General features: G+C 44.5%; 1 protein-coding gene across 1 annotated transcript in view; it reads left to right on the plus strand.

Moving 5' to 3' along the window:
- The first annotated feature begins 938 nt into the window (after positions 1-938).
- The window catches only part of PLCXD2 (phosphatidylinositol specific phospholipase C X domain containing 2), a 58,253-nt gene continuing 42,414 nt past the window's right edge, over positions 939-16,777 (plus strand). The window contains exon 1 of the mRNA XM_004002907.6: positions 939-1,670. Coding sequence (XP_004002956.1) covers positions 1,511-1,670 — 160 coding nt within the window. The 5' untranslated portion in view covers positions 939-1,510. The remainder of the gene's footprint in view (positions 1,671-16,777) is intronic.

Below are 16,777 nucleotides of genomic sequence, written 5' to 3' on the forward strand. Positions count from 1 at the left end.
GGGTTTCTATGCCCACAAGCCTCTGGGCTCAAGGGTCTTATTCCAAAATGGGATTTCCAAATAGGGCCGCCACATGAACTGTTCCCAGAAGGCTCCCGAACTTTTCATTTCGAATATGAAAAGGGGGGTCTTATCACCAACCTACCACCAACCCTGCCTGACTTTTAGGGATACTGTGAAGAGCAAATGGGACAAAGAATTTGGAAGAAGGTTCCAAACAACAGGCAATGCAAATGTAAAGTATAATTTCCATTTCTGCAAAATGGGAATAAGTAGTGTGTTGCTGCTAAGTCGCTTCAGTCGTGTCCGACTCTGTGCGACCCCATGGACTGCAGCCCACCAGGCTCCTCCGTCCATGGGATTTTCCAGGCAAGAGTACTGGAGTGGGGTGCCATTGCCTTCTCCAAGTAGTGTGTACCTGAATCTTAATTAGGTAATGGTTCAAATACAAACCATCCTTGATACTGTCATTCAGATGTGATATAGTGCTCTTAGCCTCTTTATCTCTCATATTTCTGCTGCCTGTGTGGTTTATTGGAAATGTTATATATTCCCTGTGTAATTGTCATTGTGCGTGTGTGTGTGTGTGTGTGTGTGTGTGTGTGTGTGTGTGTGTGTAAGGGAAAGAAGGAGGGCAACGCGTGGTTGCGTTTAACCTCTGTGCTGACTGTGTGAAAGGCCAGAGGAAAGACCTGTCCTAGCCAAGCCCTGACTCGTCCAAGCGTGCACGTTCCCCTGCCCGCAGTCTCTGCGGCGGCTATAAGCGCAGGAAGGCGGGAGTAACAGAAGGTGGGGGTCGGGGAGGGCAGCAGAGGGGCGGGCGCCGCTCGGAGGGGCAGCCCGTGAGGGCGCGGGCCAATCGGAGCGCCCTCTGCCAGCGGCCAATCACAAGCCGCCTTGCCGGGCAAATCTGCCCGGCAGTGCCGGGCGGGGCCGCCAGAGTCCGGGGCCCGCCGGTTACACTTCTGAGCGCCTTCTGGAAGCCACAGGGCAGGGGGAACAGTGCGGAGGAGCCCGAGAAGGGAGATCAGGCAGGTCCAGCTTATGTGCCAGCCCAGTGGCACTCATAAAAGCGTAAATCAAGCTGAGGATGGTGCGTCCGGGCGCTCACGAGTGTATAGACACACCGGCGTGTCTGTGTGTCGCGTGGGCACCTGTCGTGTGAGTGGCTCCAGGCGTGGCTGCTCGTAGGACGTTCAGTTTCTGTCAGATTTATTTCGAGGGGCCTACGTTCCCCCGGTCCAGAGGGGGGACGTAAGAAGTTTAACGAAGCTGGGTCTGAGCAGATTAAGGGAACAGCGGCTGGGTCGGTGAGGGTGGGGACTGCGGGTGCTGCGGGGACTGGGGGCTAGGGAATCTCGTCCTTGCCCCGCGTCTTCCTGGGGCACGAAGGCCTTTGGGCAAGACTGGCGTGACACAGCTGGCCCTGAAATGCTGGAGAACCTGGGCGATGATGATCGCTGAATGAGTGGCACTGGGCTGAGCTCGGACAGCTGACTGACAGAAAGGGATGCTAGCGTTTAGGAAGGTAAGAAGGAAACTCAGAATGGGGACCATCTGCTCCCCCAACCCCAGCGGGACAAAGACACTGGAGGTCTGCAATGCCGACTGGATGGCCTCACTCCCTTCTCACCTCCACAACGTCCCCCTTTCCAATCTGGCAATTCCAGGTATTCTTTTATTCCTACTTGTACCCACTCTGTTTGCTTCTGCCGTTTTAGTGTGGTTAATGGGTTGGGCTGCCTTTCTATTGTGCTGAGAAAATAATTGTCACTGACCTTAACTAAACCTCTTTTTATTTCCAACTAAAAGCTTAACATTGAAGCAGCTGCTGTAAAGAGATTTAAGTACACTGCCTCATTGGCAAAAAGGGACTTGAGAATGGAAGCCCCATTTTTGGTTTGTTTGCTTGGGTCTTTTTGTTTTGTTCTTGAATAGACTCATTCTAAGAACATTACCTTCTTAGTGTTGGGGCCAGGGTATGTGAAAGATGTGGTTTTTTGGTATCACTCAAAATAAAAAGAGAGATCAAGACAATGAATAAGAAGTCATGAACAATTTTAGATCTGGATCAAAATTAACACTGTAAAGTGTTTTCTTTCTCATTTATCTGACCTTGCATAGTGGAGAAACAAACAGATTAGCATTTAAGAAGAGGTTCAGAACTAGGACTGAGTATCCAAACACATATTATTGTTGTTGGAAAAGCCAGAACAGAGAACACAGGTGTTTGTCACAGCCAGTCATTAGGTGTGATGAAGAAGTGGTGTTTGAAGCTTTGTCTATATATACACAGGTGTCTGCCTGGCTGATCTAGAACTGAAGGCTTGAAACCCACTTCTGCACCAGCCGCTCTCCCTCCTGGGGGGTTTGTACTGTGACAACACTCTCATTAGATTTGTCCTTTTCCTTCCATCCAAAAGCTGATTAAAGCTGGGTTTCCAGGGAAGGAGGTTGACTACAGTGATCCTGGTATTGTGTGCTGGGCAAGGTCTAGATTCTGATACTTGGAAAGCACTGCCAGGAGCAGGGGAATGGACCACTGCCAATCCTTTCTCTCACCTGGAGGCATAACAATTGCCTTCATCCCTAGACTACCAGGCAAACTCCCAGACATCCCTGGGAGCAGTCTGCCTTTTGGTGGCAGACAGGATGACCTCATGCAACCCCAGGTCTTTGCTTTCTATGCATGAGGAAGAGTTGTGCCAGCTCCAGGTGCAGCCTTCCCTGAGTCGCCTCTTCTTTTGGAGGTCTTCCAGGTTCATCGTCTTCATAGGCTCTTGTTGCTTTTGAGCAAGGAGACGGTTGCTAAATCTCTTTATAGTTATGACCACTTGTGTTCTATCAGCCATTGACTACGGCTCTCTGGGAGATAGACGGTGGTGCTTCAGAACAGGTCTTTTCCTTGTTTAATTGACGCCTGCGGAGTCATTGCCAAAATGATGCACAGGCCTCTTTTAACGTGAGTCATTTGTCTTTAGGCTTTTTGATGGAATTGTTTTGTCAGGTGGTACGGCAAATAGAATGTGTTTGCAAACAGAATGGCATCCTAGGCAGGCACAAAATGACCCTGTCGTTCGGGGCATGTCCGGGTAGGCTCAGACTTCCTCCTTCCTGCTGTACTTTGGACAGTTCAGACCACAGCAGCAGCTCTGCCCATGGTGTGGCTGTGTACTCTGACCCCATGACTCCAAAAAGGAGCTGGACATTTGTCCTGTAATCTCTAGGGTTTCTCCCAGTTACTAGAATTGCCAGAGTTAGCAAATAGTGGGGCCTGCTCCTGTAACTGGAAATTCTGTGGTTATCCACTGAGGGGGCACAGAAATTTGTTCAGCCACTGCTTTGTGAAGTCTTGTCCTTCTAAGCAAAAAAAAAAAAAAAGTGTCCTTGACTGCTCAAAAGATACTGAACTCATTGCTGTGAATGCCCTTTTCCCAGCAGCGGATGGGACATGAGTGTATGCAAAGATATAAAGCTCAGAAGAGGAAAATCGCATATTAAATGCTAGCCATTTGTGAACCCTTTCCCCCTCCTCCCCCAGCCCCTGCACCCCTTCCTCGACGCTAGTGCTCCTTTCTCTACCTTGAGCTTCATATTCCCCAGCTAAGGACTAGCAGTCAAGTTCTGCCAGGACCTGCTGAGAGATTCTGGAATATAGACAGCCACTCGGGAAGTGGAGGCCACCATCTTCCTCCTTGCTCCTCTTTTCCTTTTCCGCTCATCATCACCTTCATCCTAATAGTTATTAGTCACTGAGCACACGCACATGGCACTCTCTGGCATAATTACCTCAAACACTTACACCTCCAAGATGGGTAGTAACCTCATTTTAGAAATAAGAGAATTACTGTCCAGAGAGATTAAGTAATTTTCTCAAGATCACACAAGTAACAAACAGCAGAAGTAATATTTAAGCTCCTATGTAGCTGGCTCCAGTACCCATGCTCTCTCCCTGTGCCCCTAAGGAGGCCCTGGGAAGTTCAGAGCAGCTAGAGGAGGGGAAGGGGGAGAGATCTGTAACTGAAAACTAGTTTTCCGACTGTCCTCTGGAACAAATGAAAGAATTTTTAAAAGTGGGTGATTTTTTTATCTGACCAATTATATATCACTGTCTAGCTAGACATATACATAGATATGTATACATATTATATATCTATTATCTATTTTATATATATATATATATTTATATATACGTATATATAAATATATATATATATAAGTTCAGTCACTCAGTCATGTCCGACTCTTTGCAACCCCATAAACTTCAGCACGCGAGGCCTCCCTGTCCATCACCAGCTCCTGGAGTTTACTCAAACTCATGTCCATCAAGTCGGTGATGCCATCCAACCATCTCATCTTCTGTCATCCCCTTCTCCTCCCGCCTTCAATCTTTCCCAGCATCAGGGTCTTTTCCAGTGAGTCAGTTCTTCGCATCAGGTGGCCAAAGTACTGGAGTTTCAGCTTCAACGTCTGTCTTTCCAATGAATATTCAGGACTGATTTCCTTTAGGATTGACAGGTTGGATCTCCTTGCAGTCCAAGGGACTTTCAGGAGTCTTCTCCAACACCACAGTTCAAAAGCATCAATTCTTCGGTGCTCAGCTTTCTTTACAGTCCAACTCACAACCATACATGACTACTAGAAAAACCATAGCTTTGACTAGACAGACTTTTTTTGGTAAAGTGATGTCTCTGCTTTTTAGTATGCTTTCTAGATTACATACTAATGTATGTGTGTGTTGATGTTTAGCCACTAAGCCATGTCTGACTCTTTGCAACCCCATGGACTATAGCCTGCCAGGCTCCTCCATCCATGGGATTTTCCAAGCAAGAATTCTGGAGTGGGTTGCCATTTCCTTCTCCAGGGGATCTTCCCAACCCAGGAATTGAATCCATGTCTCCTGCATCAGCAGGCAGATTCCACAGAGCCACCTGGGAAGCCCCATGTGTATCCCTGTCCAGAAACAGAAGCCAGTAAAATATCCCCATTTGAAACTGGGATCCAGTAAGTTTTAAATTCAAATGTAGCGCTTAGACCTATTCTGTATGTGCACATGTGCTTGTGTGTGCTAGCCCAGGGTGTACTATGGGTCAGCTCTGTCAGGGTGGGAGTGGGGCAGCAGTGACATGGGAAAGGGCAGGGGAAAGGCAGGGGTTCTGACCTTAATAGAGGAACTGGGATGCAGTTCACTATGTCAGATTTGAGTGCATCTATTGCATTTGCCTAAGTCGTGATGGGAGAGAACAAGCGTGAACGTGCACCTCTCAGCAAAGCCTTGATGTGTTATTTCGTGCCCACAACTGTTAAGAGCACCTGTTAATGACCAGTTTCACCCAGACATATTGACCTATCTTGGAGAACCTCAGAACAGTTCTCCCTGCCAACTGCAGAAGAATAATTTGAGACCTTAAGGGTGAAAAGTCTAGAAAAGTCAGATTTTTTAATTAAAGCTTTAAACTCTACAAACAATTTTGTTCATGTTAGTGAAAGCATGATTTTTTTCTGTGGATAATGGACGGATAGGAAAATTCTTCTCTATAATATATGTGGTTTCCAATGCATTCTTCTCTATATATTTTAGTGCTATTTCTTTTTTTTAAAAAAAAAAAAACATGTTTTCTCTCTTTTTAAAAATAATCTATTTGATCTATTGGAAAGAGCATTGAATATAAGGGTCTGGAAATTTGATATTGTTGATTCTGGCTGTTTGGTACTATAGAAGTATCTGAATTTCTTAGGTCTTAGTTTCCTCATTTGTAATTAAGACACTGGATTAAATGAAATTTAGAAAAGTGAAAGCAAAAACCCTTCAGTCATGTCCAACTCTTTGCAATCCCTTGGACTGTACCCTGCCAGGCTCCTTTGTCCATGGAATTCTCCAGGTAAGAATGCTGGAATGGGTAGCCATTCCCTTCTCCAGGGGATCTTCCTGACCGATGGATCGAACCTGAGTCTCCTGCCTTGCAGGCAGGTTCTATATCTTCTGAGCCACCAGGGTAGAGTCCTTTCCAAAAAAATTATTTGATTAGTTTGAAGATTTTTTGTTTCTTTTTTTGCCTGTTCACCTACAAACATAGAAAAATGACTAGGTCATTTTTGTGAAGGTTATTACTTTTTTATGCCTTTTCAGAACAAGAAATGATTTTTGGCATGTGCAGACAAGGACTCACAATTGCTAGAATGAAGCAAAGTCTTCTCACTTTAGCATCCTAAAACAGACTGTCAGTTCAGTTCAGTTCAGTTCAGTCGCTCAGTCGTGTCCGACTCTTTGAGACCCCATGAATCACAGCGCGCCAGGCCTCCCTGTCCATCACCAACTCCCGGAGTTCACTCAGACTCGCGTCCATCGAGTCAGTGCTGCCATCCAGCCATCTCATCCTCTGTCGTCCCCTTCTCCTCCTGCCCCCAATCCCTTCCAGCATCAAAGTCTTTTCCAATGAGTCAACTCTTCATATGAGGTGGCCAAAGTACTGGAGTTTCAGGTTTAGCATCATTCCCTCCAAAGAAATCCCAGGCCTGATCTCCTTCAGAATGGACTGGTTGGATCTCCTTGCAGCCCAAGGGACTCTCAAGAGTCTTCTCCAACACCACAGTTCAAAAGCATCAATTCTTTGGCGCTCAGCCTTCTTTACAGTCCAACTCTCACGTCCATACATGACCACTGGAAAAACCACAGCCTTGACTAGACGGACCTTAGTCGGCAAAGTAATGTCTCTGCTTTTGAATAGACTATCTAGGTTGGTCATAACTTTTCTTCCAAGGAGTAAGGGTCTTTTAATTTCATGTCTGCAATCACCATCTGCAGTGATTTTGGAGTCCAAAAAAATAAAATCTGACACTGTTTCCACTGTTTCCCCATCTATTTCCCATGAAGTGATGGGACCGAATGCCATGATCTTCGTTTTCTGAATGTTGAGCTTTAATCCAACTTTTTCACTCTCCTCTTTTACTTTCATCAAGAGGCTTTCTAGTTCCTCTTCACTTTCTGCCATAAGGGTGGTGTCATCTGTATATCTGAGGTTATTGAGATTTCTCCTGGCAATCTGGATTCCAGCTTGTGTTTCTTCCAGTCCAGCATTTTTCATGATGTACTCTGCATATAAGTTAAATAAGCAGGATGACAATATACAGCCTTGACGTACTCCTTTTCCTATTTGGAACCAGTGTGTTGTTCCATGTCCAGTTCTAACTGTTGCTTCCTGACCTGCATACAGATTTCTCAAGAGGCAGGTCAGGTGGTCTGATATTCCCATCTCTTTCAGAATTTTCCACAGTTTATTGTGATCCACAGAGTCAAACGCTTTGGCATAGTCAATAAAGCAGAAATAGATTTTTTCCTGAACTCTCTTGCCTTTTCCATGATCCAGCGGATGTTGGCAATTTGATCTCTGGTTCCTCTGGCTTTTCTAAAACCAGCTTGAACATCAGGGAGATCACGGTTCACGTGTTGCTGAAGCCTGGCTTGGAGAATTTTGAGCATTACTTTACTAGCGTGTGAGATGAGTGCAATTGTGCGGTAGTTTGAGCATTCTTTGGCATTGCCTTTCTTTGGGATTGGAATGAAAACTGACCTTTTCCAGTCCTGTGGCCACTGCTGAGTTTTCTAAACTTGTTGGCATATTGAGTGCAGCACTTTCACAGCATCATCTTTCAGGATTTGAAATAGCTCAACTGGAATTCCATCACCTCCACTAGCTTTGTTTGTAGTGATGCTTTCTAAGGCCCACTTGACTTCACATTCCAAGATGTCTGGCTCTAGATGAGTGATCACACCATCGTGATTATCCGGGTCGTGAAGATCTTTTTTGTACAGTTGTTCTGTGTATTCTTGCCGCCTCTTCTTAATATCTTCTGCTTCTGTTAGGTCCATACCATTTCCGTCCTTTATAGAGCCCATCTTTGCAAGAAATGTTCCCTTGGTATCTCTAATTTTCTTGAAGAGATCTCTAGTCTTTCCCATTCTGTACTGTAGAGTAGTTCAAATTGTACGTACTCTGAGTACATTTAAAGAAACCTCATGCTCAGGCCTGTGGGAGAATCAGGCATCAATCCTACTGTCAAACATGCTTACAACTTAGAGATATTTACACATACACACACACACAAACACACACATGTATTCACCATACACAATTTTAAAAAATTAATTGGGTTAAATATTAAAACAAAGATGTAAATAGTGTTACAGATGCACATAGAATGGAAGGATTAATTTCAGCTTTTAAGAGTAGCAACTAGGTCTTCCCTGGTGGCTCAGACGATAAAGAGTCTATCTGCAGTGTGGGAGACCAGGGTTCAATCCCTGGGTCAGTAAGATATCCTGGAGAAGGGAATGGGAGCCCACTCCAATGTTCTTGCCTGGAGAATCCCATGGACAGAGGACACTGGTGGGCTATAATCCATAGAGTCCCAAAGAATTGGACATGACTGAGCACATGGAATGAAGAGATTAACTTCAGCTTTTAAGAATAGGAACTACTTTCTTGAAAAAAATGACATTTGACCTGGAATTTGAAGAATGGTCAGAATTTCAATATGGCCTGGGGGGTCAGGGTAGGGAAGGGAGCTTTCCATTTGAAATAAAGCTGTTAAGCTTAGGAATGGAGGTATATTTGGGAAATGGCTGGAGGACTGCCTTTGCTGCCCCTTAGGAAGGCTTTGTTAACATCTTTATCATTACACTTCTCCATCCATCTTCCTCCACATCATCTGGGTACAACTTGTACACGGAGAATATGGCTTATTTCCCTTTACAATCCTAAGTCCTAGCACAGGATAGCAGCTCCATCACCGGTAACTGTTGAGTCAGTCGTTCAGTGCATGGAACAGGACAGTAAGAATGCTGGAGAAGTGGCTGGCAGTCCCCATCATGTTCACCTGTGATCAGAGTTAAACCAGATAGATAGGTTAGGTTCACCTTCTGTGAATGCCGTATGCAACACTCTGAATATTTTCCAATCGGTTTCTTGTTATCTTTGCACAATATTACTGTAGCTCGAGATAAAGCTTATCACTGAGCCCCACTGGCCATGGAAATTCTGAGTCAGAGTCAGACGGTCAGCCGGATCAGAAGCAGGTCTCTGGCGTCACCTCTGGCCTGGGAGCAGCTCTTTCACCCCGCATCCTTTCTGTCTCCCTCTGCCCTGGTCAGATGTGAGCGTCTCGTGTTTCCAGTGTGGCTACAGCTTCAGCCTGCTCTCCTTTCTTGTTCACTCTTCCCCTTCCTTCCACTGACCTGGCCTGTGTCCCAGCCTCTCCCTTTCCAGCACCAGCCCTCATGTGGACCTCACTGCTCTCAATTCCCAGAGTGTTCTCTGCCCTCACCTGGCGGATGCTATGCCCTCCTCTCCTCTTTCATCCTTCTAGAACTCTGTCCTTTTCCTATGCAGTCCTGCCTTTGGCTACTTGACGGTTTCTATAGCTCTTCTGTGGCCCCACACTCACTTCCCACATGTGTGCAGGGAAGTGAGAGCAGGACAGAGGGAATCATTACTCCAGTCCTGCGTCTGGAAGTTGGATCAGGTCTGGTGTATCTCACCGGAACGGGGACCCAAAATGGCGCAAGATCCACTGCGGAACCGGAAGGGTATGTTGGCGCCACTCTGGGGATATCACAAACCGTGAGCTGGCCCTAGAAGAGACTCATTCGCCTACAGAGGGTATGGAATCTGAGGCTGTGGAAAACCAAGGACCAAGCCTAATCTACCAGGGCCGACCCAATCAAGAAAAAAAAAAAAATCACACACAACCAAAATCATATCTTAAGTGGGAGTACGTTTTTGTTGCTGTTGTGTTTCATTTTTTCTTCAGGGTGGTCATGGTGAGAAATAAAAAGAGGCTATGATTTAGTGTTTGTATTAATAAGTTTCTCTTCTAAGAAGATTCATCACTTCCTGAGATCCTTTCCCTGCCCCAGTCACACAAAAGCCACAAGAAATTCAGGAATCACGCATATCTGTAAGAAGTAGAACCATGGGTTGGTTTGGAGTATGAATGCTAAAGCCACACGGTCTGGATTTGAATCCCAGCTCTGCCCCCTCATGACTCTGTGACCTTGAGCAAGTTACTTAACCTCTCCATGTCTCAATGCTCATTATTATCTCTTCAAAACGGAGATAATAGTGGCACTCCCTCATTTGGTTAGTTTGAGAATTTAAATAAATTCATAGAGCGTGCTAAGAACATCATCTGTCACAAAATAATGCATCTTTTAAAAAAAATTAGTCATGGTAGTCATTTATTGAAAGCCTGTGTTGGGAATGGACAGCAAAAAAGAGTTGTAAAATGCAGTCTATTCCTTCAGGTAATTTTCAGTCTAGTTAAGTTAACCTTCCAATTAAGCCATGTGGCTCCATGTTCTCTGACCAGATCAGGGTAACTTGAATGGTCATCCCTTCAAGGGGACTTGGAGTTAAGGGAAGGCTACCTGGTGGGTAGCCCAGATTGTGAGTACCAAAGGAGTCTTAAATGCTATCTGTGGGGAACTGATCAAGAGAGCCAGAAATCCTCTTCAGCTACTTTATCCCCCTATCCCAAACTTTGTCGTCTCCAGCCATCCAAAGCCTTTGGGAAAACTTGACTCTCTGTGACAGGAACATGTTGCTAAATGTGCTTCTGCTGTCCTCATGGCCCCAGAATTTACACTCCTAACCCAGTCATTTTATCACCAGGTAAAGAGTAGGAATATTGCAAAATGCTTTCCTTTAAACAAATCTCTTTACATGTTATAACACATATGTTATAACACATGTGTTATAACACAGTGGAAGGCTTCCTGATCCCTGCAAACATAAGCATCATCCACACATGCAAATGTGCACAAACTACCCGTCACCAACCCACACGCAGTGCACACACTGAGCCACGCCCTTAGTCTCACCCTCAGGAGCCCCAGTTCTAGAGCCTGCTGTCGCTTCCCCTTTCTAAAAATCCTGCGAGACATGCCCACGGACATTTCAGATCCTGTGAGCCTGCTGCTGTCACCTGCATGCTGCTGTTTCAGACAAGCTTCTGAGGCTGGGGATTTGGTTTCTGACACGTGCTCTGACCTGATCTCTGCTCCACGTGACAGGCTGGCTCCACAGCTCTCCCTGACCTCTAAGAGCTTTTAGGTATGTGCACACTAGAGGGAATGGTCGTGAAGCGCTTTAGCTCCTGTAACTTTGCCTTTGAGAAAAGCACAAACCACTTTGTAAATGCTGACTAACCCTAATTAGAGTTTCATACCAGGCCTGCAGAGGAGGGAGTATTTATAGAAATTGTAATAGGTGGGTGTATTTGTGTGTGTGAAAAGAATTTGAACACACGTCAAGAACCAAATTTAGGTGGAGGAGACCTGTGACTAAATCTGTCTGAATATTTACACACACGTGGTGAGTAGGAGTTCTTCCACCTTCTCACATCTACAGAAATGTGGGAGTTAGGTTGCTGAATGCCAGTGAGGCTCAAACAGTCCCTGGGAGGATGGCATTAGTAGATCTCTGGGTAGCTCCCAGGTCACGTGGGTTGGCCACAGAGACCTATACCACTCTCAGGGGACGTCTACCTCGTGTTATCTATGAGACATCAGCAGTCTTTTTTGGGTTCCTTGGCTACTAAGCAGTTGATATTTTCTAAGAGAATAACAGGGTTTTGAAAAATGATTTCCAATTACTCTAGAACTATTGGCTGGAGGGCATTATGTCTTCTCAGAGAATATTCTATCAGTATTTTTTTTTCCTCTGTACAGACCTAACAAAATCTAAGTAAAGGAAAAAAAATAGGAAGCAGTTGTACCTCATAACGCAAATGTCTTGGAGCTTGGACGTGTCTGCAGTGATGGTGAGAACGGGGCATCCTAGACTCTGGCAGACTGAAGGCTTATATACTGAAAGCAACATGCTTAAGTATTAAAGCCAGGCAAAAAAACACATGCTGAACAGATAAAGGTGAAGGCAGCGTCCAGCCATCCATTTCTGCCTCCCTATTCTCTCTCTCCCTTCTCCCCTCCCTCTCTTCTTCCTCCCTGGTTCGAGTTTAAGAGATTCCTCTGGCAGGAGGTAGCTGCATAGACCCTCATAGGAATAATATGAGCACATCATGTCAGCTTAGCTAAAAAATATTACTGGTGCTTGTTTGCTCCTTTTGCTTCTCATTACCTGTATTTTTTAAAAGTTATTTATTTAAAAGGAAAGTATTCAAAGGATATTTATCAAGTGGCCCTTTTGTGGCAGGTACTGTGTAAAATTAGGTGATAGAGAGATAAATAAGATTATTCTGTCTGCTCTCAATGAAGTTCTGATCATAAAAGTAGAAAGCCAAAGTTTGAACCATTATAGATAAAAATACACAGGGCACAAAACCACTCAGAAAACCAACACCTATTCCATTATTGGTAGGAGGAGGAAAGCTTGGTAGATTGGACTTCCAAGAGGAGATCACCCTTGGGTTGATATAAGGAGCATAAAGAGCAATGAGTTACAGGTAGAGAGAAGAGTGACGCAGTGCAGGGGTACCAAGGACTGGGAGATAAAGTTTCCATGAGGAAACCCAAGCATCAATTTCACTTAAAGTAATGGAGATAAGGCCGGGAAAGTAGGCTAATGAGCCTTATGTGTCATGCCAAGATGAAACGTTAAACATTATCCCAAAGGCAAGAAAGCAGCTAGTTAAAGACTTGATCAGGAATGGATTAGAAACCCTAAAATAACTGCATAGGGTGAAGAGAAACAAAATGACCCATTCATTATTAGGGCTGCTGAGGGGTAATATGAGAAATTCATTATCTCTTTCAGTCTGCTTAATACATATGTGTTGATTATCTTCCATATGCCAGGTTCTCTCCTGGGCACTGGTGATTCAGTGATGATCAATACAGACATGGCTCCTGCCTTCAGAGAGCTTACAATCTAGTTGGAGAAATTGGCATTTAATCAAACGATTATAATACAATGCGCCATGTACGATGATGAGGGAGGTTAAGATTGCTGTTGATAGAAGCATACAGCAGGGATATCTTAACAGGGAGACAGGGACACCCCCAGCAGGAAGTGATGAATACATTGTAATCTGAAGAACACATCAGAACCAGCCCCCAGGATAAGAGGAATAAGGCTAGGAGTATCCTAGGAGATGAAACAATATGGATGAAGACCTTGAAGAAAGAAAATGACCCATTTAACAAACCCGGATAGTTTGCTGTAGTTTACTGTAGGCAAAGAGGAGGGGGCCAGGAGGAAAATGACAGATACCCAGAGGTCTTGGAAGCCATGTTAAGGTGATTTGAGTGCATAGTCACTCAGTCATGTCCAGCTTTTCGACCCCAAGGATTGTAGCCCACCAGCCTCCTCTGACCGTGGAATTCTATGGACTGTAGCCCACCAGCCTCCTCTGTCCATGGAATTCTCCAAACAAGAATACTGGAGTGAGTAGCCATTCCCTTCTCTAGGGGATCTTTCCAACCCAGGGATTGAACCAGGGTCTTCTGCATTGCAGGCAGATTCTTCACCGTCTAAACCACCAGGGAGACCCTTAAAGTGATTTGCTGCTGCTGCTGCTGTTGCTGCTGCTGCTGCTGCTGCTGCTGCTGCTGCTGCTGCTAAGTCGCTTCAGTCGTGTCCGACTCTGTGCGACCCCATAGTCAGCAGCTCACCGTGCTCCGCTGTCCCTGAGATTCTCCAGGCAAGAATACTGGAGTGGGTTGCCATTTCCTTCTCCAATGCCTGAAAGAGAAAAGTGAAAGTGAAGTCGCTCAGTCGTGTCTGACTCTTAGCGACCCCATGGATTGCAGCCTACCAGGCTCCTCTGTCCATGGAATTCTCCAGACAAGAATACTGGAGTGGATAGTCATTCCCTTCTCTAGGGGATCTTTCCAACCCAAGGATTGAACCTGGTTCTCCTGCATTGCAGGCAGATTCTTCATCGTCTCAACCACCAGGGAAACCCTTAAAGTGATTTCGCTCTACCTTAAAAGGCACAGAAAGAGTGTTAAGCAGATGAATGTCAGAGAAGCTTTGCGTTTTGGAAGGATCACTCTGGCTGCAGTCCACAGAAGGTATTTGAGTTGGGAAGTACAGGAATCAAGGGGACCACTTAGATCGTTGATGAGCTCATCCAAGTGGGAGATGATATTGACCTGAGGAAGACAGTGACATGTGGATAGAAGAGAAAGGATGGATATGGGAGATATATAGAAGGAAGTGTCAGCAGGTCTTGGCGAGTCATTGGAGGGTCAAAGAGAACCTACACCTGTTTGGGGGAACTGGGAGTAGGGAGATGGTATTCCCAGAAATAGGGATACACGAGTTTTAGGGTTTTAGGAGTGATGGAGGGAAACAGATATGTTTAGTTTGAACATGCTGGGTTTGAAGTATCCATAAAATATTTCAGAATTGGGAGAAGAAATAGATGTCATCCAGTGGAAATGATTTCCAGAGCTAAATCTTACAATTTGCCCAACCTCCTACGTTCACTCACATCTGCTATTATATTCAATGTAAGATGATTTGAGTTTGAAATTAGTGTCTTCATTATATTTTTATATATATATGTGTGTGTATACATATTTAGATTTCAACTAAAATTTTACTTCTTGCAAGAAAGCTATCCTGAACTTCTAGTCATAGATAAGTGACCCTCCCAACCCTCCCAAACTTGTTTACTGTCTGCTTATTCTGTAAGAATTCTGTCATTTCTTGTTTCACTCTTTCCCCTACCATGTTGTCAGCTTGCAGTGGGGAAGGGGAGGTTAGCTATGTGTACCACGCCACAAACCAACTGTGAAATGGAAACTTTTTATTAATAGTTACATTACCACATTATCAAATACCGTTTATTTTACGCATTGACATCTAGGGTTACACCAGGAGGCTTAGTAAAAGCAGGAGAATTTTGCAGTTGAGTATTTAATCTAATTTTTCTCCTACTCTGAACATTTTCCTGTTCTCCCTAAACCTTCATATTGTTCTTTCTTTTGTGTTGAAAAGTTGTTAAAGTATGATTATTCCAGAACTGAGAAGCCTCATCAGAGGATGACCAAATGCCCCCTGTGAGGTGTTATTTCACCAAAAATTATGCCATCTGTTCAGAGACAGATCAGAGTTGTAATTAGCAAGACAGAGGAAGAATTTCTTATTAATGAATTACCTCTACAGTATCTTATTTGGATATTATTTGTCTAATGGACATTTAAGGAAGAGAAAGTCTTTCAAAGAAAGATAGATACCCATCTATATGAAATGCTTCCCATACGTGGAATTGAAAAACACTTTGACTTGCATAAATCATAGGATATTTGGAGACTGTCTCAAGCAATGAATTCTCTTGATCCCCTGCAGAGTTCTTAGGAGGCTTGGTTCCCCCTGGAGCCCCACAAGGACATCTCCAGGCCAGAAGTGGGACTGTCTGGACAGGCCTTTGAACTAGAGAAGCTTTACTTGCATTTGTTGTTATATATAAATATTTCACTTGACAACATTCCAGGTCTGAAAGCACCATGAGAACCCCTGATTGATTTCAGTTTTCTCTAGCTTATCAAGCCACTTGGGCTAGACCAGGAGCAGCTCTCTGGATTCCCAGACTGAGGTCTGTTCTCAGAAAATGGCATGTCCTTTGGCTTCTCAGAACATGGAAAATATGTTGCTCTACATCCTCTGCTCTCATATGTTCTGCCTTGCTTCAAAACACAGTTGCTTTTTTGCACTGTAAATAAATATGAATTAAATAGGCAACTGATTAAAAATAAAATTGGCTACATGGCCCTCTTAAGTTTTGCTGAAAGTATAATGGTTATTTTTAATACTCTCCCACATGCCCCATGGAAGATGATCAAGTATGATGGATCAAGTTTATCCCATTGGGTTGGCAAGCTTTAAAGATATTATTCATTGGTTTGGGAAACTGCTAAGCAGGCCCCTGATCATGAACCTCAGATCCGTGCTGGCTCTATTTTGTACATCCTAAAGATGCCTCAGGCTTTCCGCCCTTATCAGAATGGAGTCAAGTTCTCTATAAATGTGGATTTTTTCCCCTCCAAAGACCTAATTTAGGTGCATAGGATAGTAAGCCTCAAGGAGATGTTATTAAAAGATAATTTACATGAGCTTAAGTTGCAGGAAATCAACTCTCTGGGACTTTTTCTTTTAAATTGTGCAATACTGTATTTTATTCTATCTGTTACTTTCATCATTCTTTCTGGTTTATTTCTGTCCTCTGTGTTTTCTAACACATTCCTCTTCATTGACCCAGATAACAGCTAGAAGGACAAATAGAGATAAATGGAGCTGGAGACATTCAGGTGCTGGGGGAGGGAAGGTGCATGGACTAAAGAGAAGTTTGGGAAAGGATGAGGAGATCTAGGCTCATCTACCTTCAGCAAGCCTTGGAGAAGGCAATGGCACCCCACTCCAGTACTCTTGCCTGGAAAATCCCATGGTCTGAGCAGGCTGGTAGGCTGCAATCCATGGGGTCGTGAAAGTCGGACACAACTGAGCGACTTCACTTTCACTTTTCACTTTCATGCTTTGGAGAAGGAAATGGCAACCCACGTCAGTGTTCTTGCCTGGAGAATCCCAGGGACAGGGGAGCCTGGTGGGCTGCCATCTATGGGGTCGCACAGAGTCTGACACGACTGAAGCAACTTAGCAGTAGCAGCAGCAAAGAGCTATTCACTCAAACAGGCATACTTGTACTTATTCTGTGTACATGTATTCGATACCTACTATATGCCAGAAACTTACTAAGTATGGAGATATGGGCATGAATTAGATATGATCCCCATCCTCAAAATCTCACAGTCAGT

Source organism: Ovis aries, chromosome 1 (genome assembly GCF_016772045.2).
Source record: "Ovis aries strain OAR_USU_Benz2616 breed Rambouillet chromosome 1, ARS-UI_Ramb_v3.0, whole genome shotgun sequence".
Taxonomy (NCBI): domain Eukaryota; kingdom Metazoa; phylum Chordata; class Mammalia; order Artiodactyla; family Bovidae; genus Ovis; species Ovis aries.